Source organism: Pithys albifrons, chromosome 1, assembly GCF_047495875.1.
Source record: "Pithys albifrons albifrons isolate INPA30051 chromosome 1, PitAlb_v1, whole genome shotgun sequence".
Lineage (NCBI taxonomy): Eukaryota > Metazoa > Chordata > Aves > Passeriformes > Thamnophilidae > Pithys > Pithys albifrons.
This window is the reverse complement of record NC_092458.1, coordinates 11,280,318-11,298,277: the sequence shown is the minus strand read 5'-3', so window position 1 is coordinate 11,298,277 and position 17,960 is coordinate 11,280,318. Positions and strand designations below refer to the sequence as shown.

At 40.1% G+C, this 17,960-nt stretch overlaps 1 protein-coding gene across 3 annotated transcripts in view; it reads left to right on the top strand.

The window, feature by feature from the left end:
- FRMPD4 (FERM and PDZ domain containing 4) overlaps positions 1–17,960 on the top strand; it is a 308,889-nt gene that overhangs the window by 186,449 nt on the left and 104,480 nt on the right. For 2 of the 3 annotated variants that reach the window (XM_071561918.1, XM_071561738.1), the window contains exon 2: positions 4,447–4,563. The exons of the other annotated variant lie outside the window; for it this stretch is intronic. In XM_071561918.1, the coding sequence (XP_071418019.1) occupies positions 4,447–4,563 (117 nt within the window). The remainder of the gene's footprint in view (positions 1–4,446; positions 4,564–17,960) is intronic. 3 annotated transcript variants of the gene reach the window in all.

Below are 17,960 nucleotides of genomic sequence, written 5' to 3'. Positions count from 1 at the left end.
AACATGATGTCCATCTTCAGAGTGGGTAGACACACTAATCCTGTATACTGAGTGTTATGCCCCATTAGACACTAACTAAATGCAGTTGGAACATTTCATTTTAATTGAGTGCTTTCTGTCTTGTCTTTGCCAAAGGACTATCTGAAGCAGCCAGTGTTTGTCCTACCCTTCATTTTTGCTGCCATGTGGCCATTTGTGAGGCCATGGACTAGGCAGAGATGAATCTAAATGGAAAAAAAAACAACAAAAAAGCTGTTAATTTTAAGGTGAACCAGTTTACTGTCACTGGCACAGGAGCAACTGTGACGTGAAGCAGAATCATCTGATGCTGGGAGATTGAGAATTCTGCTTTTGTGTCAGTGCCAGTTTATGCTGTTTTAAAATTACAGCCTGAGAGCTTAATTTCCACTAGTTCGGGTAGCGCTACATTTCTAACAAAATTTACAAGCTTGAGCTATAGATGTGGCACAGTTAAAAATTTTGTCAAGATTTCTACAGTAAAGATCTATTGAGAGGAATCTCCAGTTGCAGGTATTTTAAAAAAAAGTTTTAGGCAATATTGCAAGCTTATTGTCTCTCTAGACTTTTTTTTTTTAATTGAATTTTCCAGCCCATTTAAACATTTGATTTTTCCATGTTTTGAAGAATGAATAGTGATGCTTTCTGCTTTCATTATTAACACTAAACTACTATGGAAATTAGACTCTAATAATTTACTTTAAAAATTCAAACTGTTCTAGTTTTGATCTTTGAAAGAGAGATGGGTACTACTACAGACTTGCACATCTTGTTTGTGCCATGGGTTATGCTACATATCATGTAAGTGGCATCCTGCTCATACAGTGAAACTTCACATATTGTTTCACATATGTTTGAGTCATGCTTGAAGCACAGGGCACAAAAAAGAGTGACCTGAAGATGTTCACTGCGGGTCAGCTATTGCATCAGTCAGAAGGTCCCTCTGCAGGGCATGTTGGTTTCTTACACACCACCTCAGTGATCACCGCTTTGGTGATTTAATAAACTGCCTTTTATTCAATGTGAAGCAATTTGGAGAGATCAGGTCTTATACTACTGCAGCAAGAATGTCAAAAGCAGCTTGAGGGGATATTCTAGCAAATCTGTATTGTTTTCAGACCTCTGCTGGCATGATGCTTGCCTAGGCTTTCACGATGAAGTTTGACACCTGAGAGCTGCACTCCAACAGGTGCTCCAGCAGCAAGTCCCATTGCTGTGAGTAAGCAGCAACAGTGACAGCAGTAACAGCAGTGCCAGTGCTGCCTCTGCAGGCAGGCCTGCTGAGATAGAAGGTGCATTTTCTTTGCCTTTCTTGTCTTTGGAAGTGTGCAAGTCTTCCAGAAATCTAGGCAGTCTTGGTGTGTTTCTCCCTCTTTTCCTGTGCAGAAGGGAAATGGTAAATGGTGATCATTGAGCTGATGGATTTATCCAAGGTCACTGGCAGGGAGGTAGGAATTGGACTGGAATCTCCCAGGTCCTGATGATCTTCTCACCACCAAGACATCATCCCAACTCAGAGACTGCCAACATGGCTTTGTCCTTCCCAGAGATGAAATACCTGACCTGCTTGTAGTTTCCTCCAGAGCCTCTGATTTTTTTTTTTTTTTTGAATTTGTCTCATCTTTGCCATCTTTTGCCCTTTGTAGTGGCCAGTGAGCAGAATCATTGTAGACAAGCAGAATGATATACAACAAGTGGAGGGAGGTGTAGAAAAAACCCCAGTTCATTTGCTCTTATGCTCAGGCTGTATAGGCAGCTGGGAATCCCCAATGCGAGTCACCTCTGAGTGTAAAGACCTTGTCTTGTGAGTGTTTGTTATTGAATCATACAATAACTATAGGAAAAATGGCGCATTTTTTTTCTCCTGTGGAGCCACTTGGTTGAATTTGCACACATCTAACGCAGGTGTATGCAGTGCCTGAAGTGCTAATTTGAGTCCCACTGATTACAAGAAAGTCTGGAGGAGTAGATCACATATAGATAGATCTACAGTTAAGTAGGACAGTTATTACCCATCGTATATGATAGGTTCTGACACCATTATTGTTTTAAGGGCTCAAAGAAAGCTTTCAAGGGAATTAAATTTACTTTAAAATCCGCTAATGTTATAAACCATAGAAAGATGAACCCTTAGTTTGAATGCAGAGAGTAATAACATTGATCATTATCATTGTTGTGTGCTTCTACAAATTATCTGATAATAGAAGTTTGATGTAGGAATTTAAATGTCACTGTACTGATTTTACAGGTGGTGAAACTATAGTAGAGTTTGTGAAACACAACTAATTAAACTGAAAAGCTCCAGGCCTCCCTTTTATACAGTCTTGATAAATAAGGTTACTTTCTACTTTATTTAGTTAACTGCAGTGTTTAGAATTCCATATACTCTAAAGTGTAATTTGAAGTCTGTAGATGTAGTTAAACTGTCATTCTTACAGTGTAGAGTGGCTTCTGTCTAAAAGAAGGGATCACCCTTTCTTCCTCTGTGAAGCATATGAAGAAAAAATAATGTTTATGCTTATTTAACAAGAAACTGCATGAAACAGTTGTGAAAGTATTTTGGTTTTTTCTTTGGATGGCTGTTTTTTAATCAATTCCTGGGATCAGGCATGGGTTAGTTGTATTTATCTGGGGTAATGTAGCATATCTGACATTTATTTTTTTTGGTTGGCCATGAATAACTGTAATTTTATTAAGAGTTCTAGCATGTTCAATATTAGACTTAAGTCTTATGGCAAATACCAGTGTTATGCTAACAGAATATGCTAACAGAAATGTTTTTCTACTCCTTGAAGATAGAGTACTTAATGTAATTGCTAAATCAGATGATACCTAGCACTCCATTGTAATGTTTTAATTTCATGTAAGTGATATTTTGAAGCACCATGTTTTTTCTCAGTTGTGATTAATCCTTGAAATAAAGGGGAGGAGGAAGCAGCTAGTTTGTTTTTAATGATACATTCCTCCTTTGGGAAAGATTAGCTATGTACAACTTCATTGAGTTTAGCAGTTTGCAATGAATTGTTGAGTTGTCCGTGGAGACCAATTCTGTTTCTTCAGAAGAGTGATTGTCAGGTTACATGGTGCTCTGTTTCTCTAAAGGAAGGAAATTCTTATGTCTCCATCTATGACAAGAAATATCAAGTTCCTTGTTAGTATTTGAACTTAAATCTATCATGTAAAGCAAAGCTGTAATATGTTTGATGAGTGAAGAAAAGACAGAGATGGAGGTTACTTATTCAAAACATGCTCTTACTTTGTATGGTTTTGGTTTGCATGTCAAAATTTCAGATTGTATTCAGTGTTGGTTGATTCATTTGCCTGTCTGTCATATGGTCTTAGCAAGTCTTAAGCATTGTTGGTTGCCCTACCTCCTTTTCCTGCTCATTCCTGCTTTCAGGTTGTACATAGATATTAATGACTTGATAAATTTTGCTCAAAGATGTATTTGTTGTCTTGTGGACTTCTGAAGCCCCACAGCAGAAAGTGGGAATGTGTGATAACATCCAGCTTAATTCCTGCCAAGCGAGGGCAAAAGCACCAATGCAAATGTTGGGACTTCCTATGGGAAACCATGGTGGATTCTTGCTAGCTGAATCTTTTTTGTATGGAGTCAGTAGAAGGCACCTCACAAAATGTTTCAGATCTAGTGGGAAAAAAGTCACTTGGGAGAGCTGTTGGGCCCTTCCTCAGAAGTGGGAATATTAGCAGAGAGTGCTGGAGCCGTCATATCTAACAGTGTGTGTTCTCAGAGGTACTGCAGCCTTTTAAAGGTTACTTGGTGGAAGAGCTTAATGGATAAAGATCAAGTGCAACAACATCTGCATATTGAATCAATTTAGCATGTTATGCAGCAGTGTCACAGCCTTCCTTCATTCCAGCACAAGAATCAAAAAAATGGTTTGCTAGCAGTGAGAATGTTCCTTCTCGTGCCAAGTATTGTGACACATGTGTGAACTGGAACCATGTGGTGCATGGTTTCCTTTGTAAGGTTTTTGTTTGTCATTTTTGGTTGTTTGTTTTTGTTGGTTTTTGGGTTTTTTTTGTTGTTTTTTTTTTACTTAAAATGTACTGAGAGCTGGCATTTGAACAGGGAATAGTGATGAATGAAAATGCTCTCCATCTCTTTTACTAAAAAATATTGAAAATCAGTATTGTGGATGTGGGATGAATTGGGAATTACAAATTCACCAATTCAAGGCTTGAACTCAGGCTGTTAGAAATGACAGTGTATTTTTCCACTTACTGGAAGAATATTACAAATGCAAATAGACCTGCTAACCTGTTTTCCCTCGCCTGGGTTTTGGCTATATGTGTCACAGCTATGAAAGTATTTGGATGTCAAGTGAATCATGTGAAGTACAAGAGACAAATAACTCTTTCCCCCTCCCCCCCATCTCTTCCTCCTCCCCTCTCCCCAAACTGCAGCCACAGGAATAAGTCTTCAGGCTGGCCTCACCCTTCAGGGACCTGGAGCTTGAACCAGGGGACACCTTATGGATGGGAGATGACGGCAAACAGAGATGGAAGAGACTACTTCATCAAGTAAGTGGACAGTATGAGCTGTGCAGTGTATAGCACAGTACTGCAGCCCTGCTCTTTACTGCATCACCTTGGAATCCTAATTCCTGCTTCAGCCCTACATGGTTAATGTTCAGCTGCTTTAATTTATGGCACGGGGATTGCTCAGGCTGTGCTTTACTGTGCCTTGCTTTGATACTTGATTATTTCATTTATTCAAAGGAATGCTGGTAATATAAGGACCTGCAATTCTTTGAGGAATTAGAACAAATGTCATTAACAAAACAAAGCAAAGCACTAAAAAACAATCAAAGAAAAAAACCTACCATGTTTAAAGAGTGAGGCAGAAGGTCAATGCTTACTGATACCTAAAATTCTCCATCTCTGCCATGTGAGGTCTTTTGATTTGTTAAATGTATGTATTTTGATCCTGTTTAGTAAATATTCTAATTCTTAGCTTTCCCCTAGTCCTTTAGCTGTGAATTTTAAGGTTTGCAAAATAAGTGTCAATCTGGCTGATGTAATTGTAAACAAAATTGTCTTTTCCCATTGGAAAGTATGCATAATTATTCTTTAAAATCACTGAGATGGCTTGGATAAAACACAATTTGCTGTTCTAGCAAATGTACTCTTATGTGACTTTAGAACTTGTTGACTAAAAAGGGGAGATGGTATTGAGTTAGCAGAACAATTGGCTGATTGGCATTCAGTGCTTTAGCTTATATTCCATTTTTCAGGTTAGCATTTTCATTCTGTTCATGTAAAGGTTATTTTTTAAGTATTATTTATTTTTTGTCTTTATCAGACTATATAGAATGTTGCAGGTGCTTGAAAAACTCATAGATGAGAATTACAATTCTTTCTTTTATCACAGAGTAGAAGGATCAGACTTATTTTAACTGAATGTTTAAAGTCCTTAATTCTCTCAAGATCCTTCATCTGCAAAAGAAAGAATTGTACAGTGTAAAACTTGTACAGTGTAAAAATGTTACTGTGTCCCTGTTACTGTGCTGGCTCTTCCTACCCCTTTTGCCCAGGGGCCATGCCTTGGCTTCCTAGCAAGCATTTGCTTTTGGAGCCGAAAGATTTGTAGCAGCCTGGTGACCTGCAGGCTTTCAAGACTGAGACCTGTCCAAATTGGAACAAGCTGTCTGGGTTAATGAGGGTTCAGAAGCTGACTTTGAAATGTCATTTTCTTGCTTCAACAAGTATTTGTTTTGCTTTGGATGCAGTACCAGACAAATGTGAAGCTGAATGCCAGGCACAAAAGTGTATTTGTGCAAGTTTTCTGCCTGAGATAATTAGGCTTGTCAAGAAGTGCAGGTGAGCCTCCAAAGTACTGTGCAAATGTGAGATTGCTGTTTTGGTTACTGAAGTTGCTGAAGGGACCTGGACACCTTGGGTGTCCATATTTTGTGCAGACCCTTGATATGTTCTCCTCTGTGTGAATGAGAATCCCTTGGAGAATCAATATCCTGCTTGCGTGGACAGGCACCACATTTGGTTCCTTCTCTTTTCTCACTGGTCACATGATGGGATGCTGCACTTGTGTAGCTATGAACAGCTGTGGTTTACAAAATGTAGTGTGTTACTACTCATTAATTTTGCAATTTGGGAATGTTTTCTAGCTCTCAGTAGCTAATGATTATTTTTTTTTATTTTCTTGAATGCATTTTAGTACCTTAAAGTGCCATATCTCTCTCTTAAATTGAGCAAAACTGCATCTAGGAACAAAAATTCATGCCATGGACTGCCACATTGTGCCTTAAGTAATATTAGGCTTGTGGTTGTTTTGTTGTTGGGGTTGATTTTTTTTTTCCATGTTCTTACAAGGTAATTGTTTTCCATTCTCATTTGGGCTCTGATCTTTCTTCCATTTTTCTCTGCATTTGGATAGCAGACTATGTGGGAAAAAAATAGTCTGCTTTAAGGGTAAAGAGATTGAGGCCTCTGAGGAAGTTGATCTGTAGAAGCCTTTGATATCTTGTGCCAGCCTTTCTAACCCCTCAGAATCTCTCAGCAGTTTTTAGGTGTAAGTTGAGCACTGCTACATACCTACATATTTCATGATTGATTTATAGTACATATTCCCATATCAAATGTTTTAAAGTAATAGCATTGACTATAGGGTGTGCACCAGATGTGCATCCAGAGTAGTAATGCATCTTAAATGAAATGACAGTCCCCCAGGATGCATTAAAAGCCATTAATTTTGGAAATAGAATGAAATCAGGAAACAGTTTGGAACCACGTACCGCTGCACTGAATTGCCAGCCTCTCACCATCACTAGTGAACATCAGCCCAGGTAGCTATTATGATGTGACTGGGTAGTTACAGGACTTATATCTTGATTTCAGAAGAATGACCAAAAACTAAATAGACTCAGTGACTGCACCAGCCATTCCTCTGTGGAGGCATATAGTACCTGTCCTTAAAGGGACTGTTATTTGTCCTAGGAGAAGCTCTCTCTGGCTTTCAAAACAAATACTTTTGCAAATACTACATGAAAACAGAATTTAATTGTCTTTCCTTCATTTTTTACTCCAGATTTTAAGGATGACATAGTGAGATATTTGTTGAGAATTATGCCAATGAAGGCAGGAGAGAGATCAGTATAAAAGCATTTCTTATTGTCAGGAAGACTTTTTATAGGCATGCAGATTAACAAATTGCATCACACTTAAAGAGACAAAGCGATTCAAATACTTTGCTTGGTTTTGATTAAAGATGTATAAACCAGGTATTATCACAATGAAATGTATGTGAGAGTTCTGTACATAAGTAACATAATTCATAGCAACATTAACTGCTTTTTAGTTAAATAATTTACTTTGGCCCATATGTACATTTCCACTCAACTGCACGCAGGCATATTGTAATTTTGAAGTGGTGGGAGGAATAGAGAATCCAGAAGAAACTTTTGGTGAAATGAAAAGTAATTATATAGTGTTGGTGCAAATGCTTTAAGGCGTGAATGGTAAGAGATGTTTGTTCTTTCTCCTGAATCAAATTTGATTTCTTTCAAACCTCTGAAAGCCCTTATGACATGAGCTAATCAGGGGCAACTTCCATCACCAGGCAGTGCTTTTGTAAAAGTGTGAGAAGAGTCTCTTATCAAAATATTTTCAGATGTCGCTATCAATTCGTTATCTCTCCTGTACAGATGGCACAACCGGGGTCATTTTGCAAACCTCTAATATACTTTTTCTTACGTTTAGGACATGGTAAATTAAAGTTTCAGAACTTCACCCATTCCCTTTTAACTTGCCACTTTTACTTGAAATAGCCTTATGAGATAAGTAATACATTTCATTATGGAAGGATGGCAATCACCTATTCTTTCAGCATGTTTCTGTACTGCACAAACTGTATTAAGATGGACCTTTAATATGAAATAATTTGAATATGGTATATTTAATGACTTTAAAGGCCTGTTTTATTTGCATTTGTTATATATGTTGTGTAGTGTATGATTATGAGAAATTCTGCAATGCTAATTTGAATGAAAACCTGACATTTTTTAAAAATAGTTTTGGTGTGAATGTAGGGCCTCAGGGAGACAGCATGTGTAGCAGAAGATATGACTGATTTTCTTCACAAAAGTTTTAGCTTCATGGCAATTTTGGCTCCTAATTTTTACCACTGCTATGATCTTATTGATTCTTGGACTGGTACATTTTTGTCCTTTCTCTTGTGTCAGTCTTGCTGCTTGTCAGACCTGGAGGTAGGTTGATAGAAGGAAATAAACTGGTGAAAGCTAATAAAAAGTCAATCTTATGGAGGAAGCAATGAATTTTACGATAGCTTAGCTCCCTGAGCCAGTCCTTTGCATGGTCTGCTGAAGTTGCAGAATAGTTTAATATGGAGGGATCCTCTGAAGGTCAGCCTGTCCAGCCATCTGCTCAGAGCACGTCTGGTTCCAGGTGATGAGCAGTGTTGTTGCGACACTGAAGTATCTGATTGATTTGGGAACAGGGCTGCAACAAAGTTGTGTTGGCTTAAGCTGCCCTGCAACTTCACTGTTACCTGCAAGTTGAAGTTACATTTACTGTCTTTAAAAGTCATACCTTTTTGATTCCTATTGCAGTTTGATTGCTAAGGAATAAGGTATTTTGGTATTTTTGTGGATCTGGTTTCTGTGATTCAAATAAAGAACAGAGAATGGAAAATCACCTTAGAGAAAGTGTATCTCTTCTTATGTGAGCTCAAAGCAACACTGGTTCCACTAAGGTGCAGTTATTTATTAGCCCCTTAGGATAGAGGAATCTATTAGGTCAACTTATTGCCATATCCTTGTTTGCAAGAGATGCTATTGACTGTGTTTATTTCACTTTATTGTTTTTACTGGTTATGTTTTTTTGCTCTTGCTATTGCCTGAGAGAGGATGATGGGATCTTTGGTTTCCTCCCTATTTCACTTCAAGGACCATGACCATGTGTACTTCTTGCATATTGTCTCGCTTCTGTGGTCCAGTTTGGAGCAAACTGAGCAAATAGCTATGATCCTAGGCAAGAAATTAAAGGAAGCACACCCAGAGATCAGAGCCTGCAGCATTGTTACTGCTTGGCTTGAAACCACAGGTCAGTCTCCTGACTGCACGGCAGAGCTGGGAGAGAAGTACTTGTCACAAGCCTTTCTGAATCTTGTTATATTAATATGGCATGGTTGCTACAACAGTTGAAATGACCAGGTGACCTGCTTAGTGGACGAGGAAAATTCTGTGATTGCAGTCTACCTGGACTTCAGCAAAGCCTTTGATACTGTCTACCATGACCTTCTCCTGGAAAGGATGGCAGCCCACAGCTTGGACAGTTGACCTTTTGGCTGGGTTAAAAATGGGCTGGATAGCCAGGCCCAGAAAATAGTGGTGAATGGTGTTGCATCCTATTGGTGGCCAGTCACTAGTGAGGTTCCTCAAGGCTCAGCATTGGGGCCAGTCCTTTGTAGTATCTGTATTGATGATTGGCATGAGAGGATCAAGTGTACCCTCAGTAAGCTCATGGACAACACCAAGTTGAGTGGGAGTGTTGATCTGCAGAGGGATCTGGACAGGCTGAATCAATAGGTTGTGACCAGCAGTATGAGGTTCCATTGAGGAGTATGTTCAGTGCAGATAGCTTGATGTGCAGCTGCAGTATGAGCTGCAGATTGAGCTCTGAAGCATGGGAGCCCAAGCCTGAGGCATGAGACTGTCAACTTCCAACCCTTTGCATAACAAAAGGCATGGGGATCTGTGGTACTGGTCAGGTGACCATACTCAGAGACACAGCAGGAACTGAGGACCCCAGACTGTCCTGTGCTTAGACTGAAAGGTTATAAAAGCCCAGGGTTTCTCAGGGTCCCTCCTTGAAGACAGCAAGTTGAGCTGCTATTTTGTTTTTGCAACATGATTAAAGTATTTTAAGGATCCAGGTATCTGAGACTGCTATGGGAAACCTGGGGTGGAGCTGCTAAGGAAACCTGGTCTGACTGTGTGAGAGTGGTGTTCGTAGCTGAGAAGGGGCCTTGGCCCCAGCTTAGATGGTGTGAATACAACTGCCAGAGTGACTCCTGAATTGTGGGACAGAGAGGTTTACTTAAGAGTTCAACAAGTCCATGTTTCTGGGTCCTGCACTTGGGTCACAACACCCCACGCAGCACTACAGGCTTAGGAAAGGCTGGAAAGCAGACCAGTGGAAAAGGACCTAGGATTGCTGGTTAACAGCTTGCTGAACATGAGCCAGCAGTGTGCCCAGGTGGCCAAGAAGGGAAATCCTAGCTTGTATCAGAAACACTGTGACCAGTAGAACCGGGGAAGTCATTGTCTCCTGTTGAGGCTGCATCTCAAATCCTGTTCCCAGTTCTGGGCCCTTCACTACAAGAGAGACAATAATCTGCTGGAGCATGGTCAGAGAAGGGCAATGGAGCTGGGGAAGAGTCTGGAGAATAAGTCATATGAGGAGTGGCTGAGGGAGCTCAGTGTATTTAGTCTGGAGAAGAGGAAGCTCAGGGAAGACTTTATTCTCCTCAACTACCTAAAAGGAGATTGTAGCAAGGTGGTTGTTGGCCTTTTCTCCCAGGCAACTAGTGACAGGCTGAGGACATAGACTCAAGCTGCACCAGGGGAGGTTCAGATTGGACATAAAGAATTTCTTCAGGGAAAGGGCTGTTAAACATTGGAACAGATTGCTCAGGTGGAGTCACCATCCCTAGAGGTGGTCAAGAAATGACTGTATGCAGCACTTAGGGCTATGGCCTAGTTGACAAGGTAGTGATTGGACAAAGGGTGGAATTGAGGATCCTGAGGGTATTTTCTAACCTGATTCTGTAATTCTATGTTACATCATATTTTGATATCTTGAGCGTCTGCTGTTGTTTTTCACTGGTGCTTTTGTATTTAGTAGCAAAATTTCTTCTAGACTTCTTCCAGGTATATCTGGGAAACTTAATTCTTTTTTCCTCTTAAGTATCTTATCCTGCATATAATATCAGCTTCATGATATTTGGCTTGTGAAATCATTACATTTAGGTTGTCCTTGTTTGCCTTAGTAGCTATGCTATTCCTGAAACATACAATTCTTAGATGTCCGCTTTTGCCTCTACAGAAAACAGAGATGACATGTTTGTGTTCTTTGGTAACTAGTGGAGTTCACAACATCTTAAATTCCCAAAGCATACACATTAATATATTTCCTTGCAGTACAAAAATGTCTTTATATTCTTCTCTGCTGAAATACCTAAATTTTCTTTTGTAGTCTTTATCTTATTCTTTCTGTGCTTGCAGTGCTCAGAAGAGGAAACTCATTTGTGTTTTCTGAAAGTGTGCCTCTGTGCCTGTTGTATGCATCCTGTCTGTTCTGCATCCTCCTCCTTGTACACCTTGTTCTCATAGCTGGCCAGAAATGTGGAATTACAAAACACAATCATTGATAATATTAATGGCATATCAATCAAACATCCTCCTTATTAAGTACCACTGATTTATACCAGATGTGAAACTGAGGCTCACAGCCTGCTAATCAGTTTTCTTTAAAGTAAATAAGCACAGAATATGATCCGACCATTCAACTTTTTTTTTTAAATTATTATTTTCTCTTATTATGTCTAGCCCTACCCCAGCCTGCTTGTCCATGTGTTCTGTAGGTTGTACATGCCTATTGATAGTTTAGTCCTTTCTTAGACTACTTCTCTGAAGTTTACTCTGTTGGAGGATTCTGGAAACCATCAAAGGATATAAATAAAATATAATGAAAGCCTTGATTGTTGTTATTGTGTTGTTCATTTTCCTGGGCTTTGAAAAGGCTGGTGTTATTTATATCTTAAGACTACCATAGTCGTCGTTGTTGTCATCATCATCATCACAGCTAGGCTTCGCAAATGAAGATTTGGGAAGGGCACTACCCACACTGGCTGCAAGTGTGCTGGTGGCTAAAAAGGCTGATATGGGATAGGCAAGTCCTGTTGCAAAAGGCACAGCGGAAAGTCTCCTTTGGTGATATTGACGAGGAATGGTTCTTTCTGCATTGTCTTTTCTCCTCAAGACTGATTCTGTGTGCAGTCTCAAAGGAAGAAGCAGTGTCATGAATGGTGTGTCTCCATGAATCCCGATTGGAGGCCAGAGTGGACCATAGTACGGGGAGGCCATAATGAAAGTTTGAAGTCACAGGAGCCACTTTCTACCCTGTAGGTATGATAGCACTTTATTGAGTGCATTAGATTACTTCATAGCCAAGTTCAGAAACAATGTCGACTAGATCCTCTGGGAGATTTATGTGGCATTGGCAAAACTATGAGCAGCATGGCTGCTGCTGTTCTGTCCGTAAGAGCACTTGTTACTTGTGCAGGGTTCCTTCTCCTTCAGGTAAGGGATGTGAATGGAGGCAGTCTGTGTACTGGATAATGCCTCAAGCCAAAGGCTGACTGTTATGTGCCTCTTTGGGCAACTCTGCTCCCAGGTGAGATGCCAAGGGAAAAGGCAGTGGAATCGCACTCTCTGGCCCACTTATTCCCAGGTCCCTAAAAGGGACATCCAATGAGATTGAATGGCATGCAGTTTAATAGCGATAAAAATAGTACAACCTATATAATTAGCAAATATAACTCTCAGTTACAGGTTACAGTAAAGCCTAAAATGCTTCATAAGATTCAAATGTACATTTTCAAAGTACATTTGTAATGAGACGTTCACTATTAAATTACATAGAATTAAAAAAAATTAGAGCAGATGTAAAATCTTATGTTTCAGACAAGCGGGTGAGTCAGCTGCTGACTGCCTAGGGCTAGGACGAAACTTCCTGTATTAATCAGGTTATTCTATAATTACAAGGTTTCTTGCACCTTCCTCTGAAGCGGGGTACTGAGTGCTGTCAGAGAAAGGATACTGGACCAGCAGGACAACAGGTCTGATTGGTATGGCAATTCTTGATTTTTTGTGTCTCTTTTATGTTTTATTTTAAATTCCCTTGTCACTAATACAGACGGTTGTTATGAATAGAGTGCTCTTAGAGAAAGAGTGCTTCTCTGCTCCTTTCAGACTGCATACAAATTTGCTTTCTGTTACTAAGGGTTTGACCTACTCAAGGACAGAATCGAATGGTGGAAGGGGGAGTGGGGCTGGAAGAGATGAGCAGCAGCAGGCATGCACAAATGCAAGTGACTGTTTAAAGCAAATCTGAATAATCAGAAAGGGGAAAAAGAAAAATTACGTAGTAACCTGTTTATGTCAGTGGTTTGCCTAGAGACTACTCGGGTATACGGTGAAAAAGAAAGTATTGCTAAATCAACTCAACCTCCAGAAAAGAGACGAGGATTTAACAATTGTCATTCCTTCACAAAGAGTTGTTGCTCTAGCCATAAACATGGCAGTCATAGATACAACAGGCAAAGTGATGTTAATACCGACTGGGATAAATCATTGTTATAATGGAGGGAGTGATTGCAAGGAGATAACAGTTTGTGGAGCTATTTTACTTCAACTAGAGCATGGAAAAGGGGATAGTTCATTGCATTGTAAGGCAGCTGCATCTAAGCTGATTAGTGTGCTGTAACTCAGGAACTAGTCACTGCAGCCTGCTTCCTTCCCTCTCTTCTGGCTTGCCATTTTTGAGTCCTCTCTGTGCACACATAGAACTCTCACTTGCTTAAGAAAAACGATTTCTTACACTGGAAAGCTGAGAGGAGTTATACAAGAAGGTATGAACGTGAGTGAGTCTACTCAGAAGAGAAGAAGCTTTTACTCAAGTCATTCGCTTTGGGTTGCCTGGATGTAATTATTCCTGAGTGGAGTACAGGGAATAAAACTGTGGGCCTCTGCTACAGCAAAGTCAGTGTTCCTGAGGTATTCCTCTGTGTTTTCTCCAAACATAAACTGGGTGGGGACACCATGAAATTCAGATAAGTATTGCATTTCTGAACCTTGTTACTCTTGTGTGTTTGAAGGTGGATTAAGAAGCAGAATAAAACTTCTGGAACAGGACCCGTATAGAAAAAAAATTCAAGGTATCCTAACCCAGGATCACAGTATTATTGTAAGGAGGTGTCAGGTTCTGCTTCTGCGAAGCCATGTGGGTGGTTGGAAGAGTGGCACTGGTTTGTAAGAAGCCAAGTCTTATCTTGGGTCACATGCTGGTAACTCCAATAATGCAAACACAGCAGCTCTGCATATGAAATTCAACCAGGCTACTTGATAGTCCTTGAAAATAAAATGAGGAATAAAGCCCCTGAATCACTTAAAAGGCATTTCCTGCAGCCTGTACACTGAGGCCTTAATGGCCATGAGCTTGAAAACTTAAGTAAGTCAAAGCTGTCTGATACTTGTTGATGGTACTGAGACCTTTCACAGTAAAGACTAGGTGACAATTTTCCCCAGAGCTTCAGTTATGATATTGATAAAAAAACATGCTGAAGCTGGGTTATAGAGAAAAAAACCCCCATGAGAATTAGCACAGTATGTTGCTACTGTTTAAATAGCAAAGCTGAAGTTCATGAGTTGATCATGGTGTATGTACAGAATTTAAAACAAGTTACCTAATGTGTTATGCTGTGTCAGGAAATACCGTATAGATGATACGTTTCCAGTTGACATTCATATACTAAGGAACTGCTTACTGAGGTACATGGAAGCCAGCACAGAAGAAGCCTAATTTATCCTTTTGGCTTGTCATATTAACATATTTATGGTTTTCTACAAAGAAAATCAAGTATAAGCCTACTTAAAAGGTTCTTATCTGGATTGATATTGTAGGACAGAAAGATAATTTGTTTTAGAAAGACAATACTACCAACAAAAGCGTGCTGAGTTTCAATTCTCATTTAGTTTTTAATTGCCCTTCTTACAATAAAATATTGCTTAATTATGCTCAAAATGCTCAGCTCCCAAATATAATGGTAAAAATCCTCGTATTATGCATGTTGTCATAAATGTATAAGATTAAGGTAAAGAAATAGTTTAACTGAACTCAAATTATTACTTTATCTAGTCACTGACAACATTCTGACTCACTGCAATATTTTGAAAGCCGTTTATCTCATGTTCCCTGGAATCCTGGACCATTCTACAGAAAAACTGCAATTTAAAATAAACCAATAAAACTGTGTGGCTGCACAATTAAATATCACCATGGCAACAGGGATTAAGCACATAAAGACCTGCTGACAGTGCAGAGATTATTTCAAGTTTCTGACTCTTCCAGCAGTAGACAAATAAATTTACATTTTCTGTATCGAACATTGAGAGAGAGACATGAAATAAAAGAGATTGAGGTACTTCTGTGGCACCTTGGGACTTCAGAGAGTATTTTCCTGACAGAGGAAGTAATTAGGTAGAATTACAAATAGGAACTTAGCAGACAGATACCAATAAGCATTTGCTCGAGGGATTTATTTAGCGTTTCATAATTAAAACCTGGAGAGCCATATTATTTCAGATACAAATAGCATAAAAATTTTTTGCAAGAGTTTAAAACATTCAACAGCATAGTAACACCATTTTTCTTTTAATTTTTAAGTGTTCTTAAGTTCACTTAGGAAAGAAGGTTATTTGCGTCTCTGCTATCAAGTAACATTTCTAATGTGAAATATAAAGTTATACTGCAGAGAGACACACTGATGTTCAGTGAAGACATAAGATGATGCTTTAATCGATCCTAATGTTTCTACTTCTCTCTAGATCTATTCCTAGCTTTTTCGTGTGTATTTATGAAAACTCTTGCAGATGCAGATCTGCCGGCACATACAGTTTTCAGCTTTTAGTGATGTAGTTGGTTTGGAGTTTTTTCTCAGACTGGCTTTTTGTTTGGTTCATAGGATCACAGAATAGTTAAAGATCATCTAGTTCCAACCCCCTTGCCAGGACAGGGACTTCTTTCTGGACTATCTGATCTATCTGGACCTCAGCAAAGCCTTTGACACTGTCTCCCTCAGCATTCTGCTGGAAAAGCTGGGAGTCCGTGGCTTGGACAGGGACACTCTGTGCTGAGTTAAGAGCTGGCTGGATAGCTTGGCCCAGAGAGTGCTGGTGAACAGGGCTGTGTCCAGCTGGCATCCCGTCACCAGTGGTGTCCCCCAGAGATGGGCCCAGCTTTGTTTAACATCTTTATTGATGATTTAGATGAGGGAATTGAGTCCATCATTAGCAAGTTTGCAGATGACACCAAGTTGGGAGGGAATATTGACCTATTGGAAGGAAGGAGAGGTCTGCAGAGGGACCTTGATAGGCTAGAGAGCTGGTCTGATTCCAGTGGGATGAGGTTTAACAAGGCCAAGTGCCAGGTCCTGTACTTTGGCCACAATAACCCCATGCAGCACTAGAGGCTGGGCACAGAGTTGCTGGAGAGCAGCCAGGCAGAAAGGGACCTGGGGGTTTGGATTGACAGGAAGCTGAACATGAGCCAGCCGTGTGCCCAGGTGGCCAAGAAGGCCAATGAGATCCTGGGCAGTATCAAGAATAGTGTGGCCAGCAGGAGGAGGGAAGTGATCCTTCCCCTGTACTCTGCATTGGTGAGGCCACACCTTGAGTATTGTGTTCAGTTCTGGGCCCCTCAGTTCAGGAAAGATATTGGGGTGCTGGAGCAGGTCCAGAGAAGAGCAACGAGACTGGTGAAGGGACCAGCTGGAGGTTCAGGTGGTCAATTCTTTAAATTTGAGCACAAAGACAAAAAACTTTAACAGTAAGCTAAGTGCTGCATGTCTAACTATTTTAGGTTGTCACATCCTGAGCATGGACAGTCATGACATCTTTCTTTCTCAGGATGTCTGGGAAATGCCAGCAGACTCCAAGTGCAATCTGCTGAAGAAGCAATTTATGGAAAAAAACCAAGCCATCGAACTAAACTTCCCCCTCTGAGCAGCCTTACAAAGCCTTGTCCTGTGACTCTCCCTAATGGTGCCCAGGCTTTCAGCACAGAGCTCAATTGCCTATGCAAGTCACAGAGGCAAGGCTGAGAAAACAGCTGTACAGCTATTACACATTATGTTCAGGTGATAGGGTTCCTCCTTCAGGAACCGTGTTCCTGAAGGCTCACACCATGAAAGCAGCTGTTTCTATGATTTGCCCATTAGCTTGCACTTGCTTTAATTAATTCTAGTTGCGGAAACTAGCAGCATTGTTCTCAAATGGATTTTGAGGATACTGATGTTTGGATTCCTCTGACTGGGCATCGTTCATTTCCTTTTGGAAACTTCTGGCTAGTCAAGAGTATGACGGTCTGTGGAACCAAGTCCTTTTCAAGACCTAGCCACAATTCGTACCCATGTCTGAAGGCATGGAAACCCCTATTTTTAACACATATGTTTTAATGAAAAAGGTGCTCGATTGGAAAGCTGTAACTTGTCAGTGTGCAACACCAATCTATGCTCTTACGGTTTCCTTCTCAAAGGTAGGCCATTAGCTCATACTTCCTTAGGACACTTTTAAAATGGTGGGACTGCATTTCCATAGGATGTTGGCAACAAGAATCATGCAACAAAACCTGTAAATGTCATTAACTGTGAGCTGACCAAATCAGCCCCTCGTGGCCCAAAACAAAATGTCTTTTATTAGTATGGCTTCTTGCCAGGTCTCTTCTGTCCAGCTCAATGCACTGATTGGATTAAACAAAACCAATAACAACAGCAATAAGAAGAAAAAGCTGCACAAAAGGATTATAAGCAGGAACAGAAACATGAAGTACTTCCTTAGACTCCTGATAAAACTGTTGTTCCCACCTGATCAAGCCAAAGAACAGCACTATCTAATACAGCACTCATCAGAAACTGTCTCTATATCATTTAAGTAACTTCTGAAGAAACTTCCTCCATAAATTCCTGACTTTCTAGTTTTACCTTAAGTTTTATCAATATTTCACTATTTCTTCCTTCTACATTTGCTGAATCTTACCAGGGGCTAACTTGAACATGGGCTTCTGCTTTTTTTTCAATGGCAAAAGTCAGCCACTATAAACAG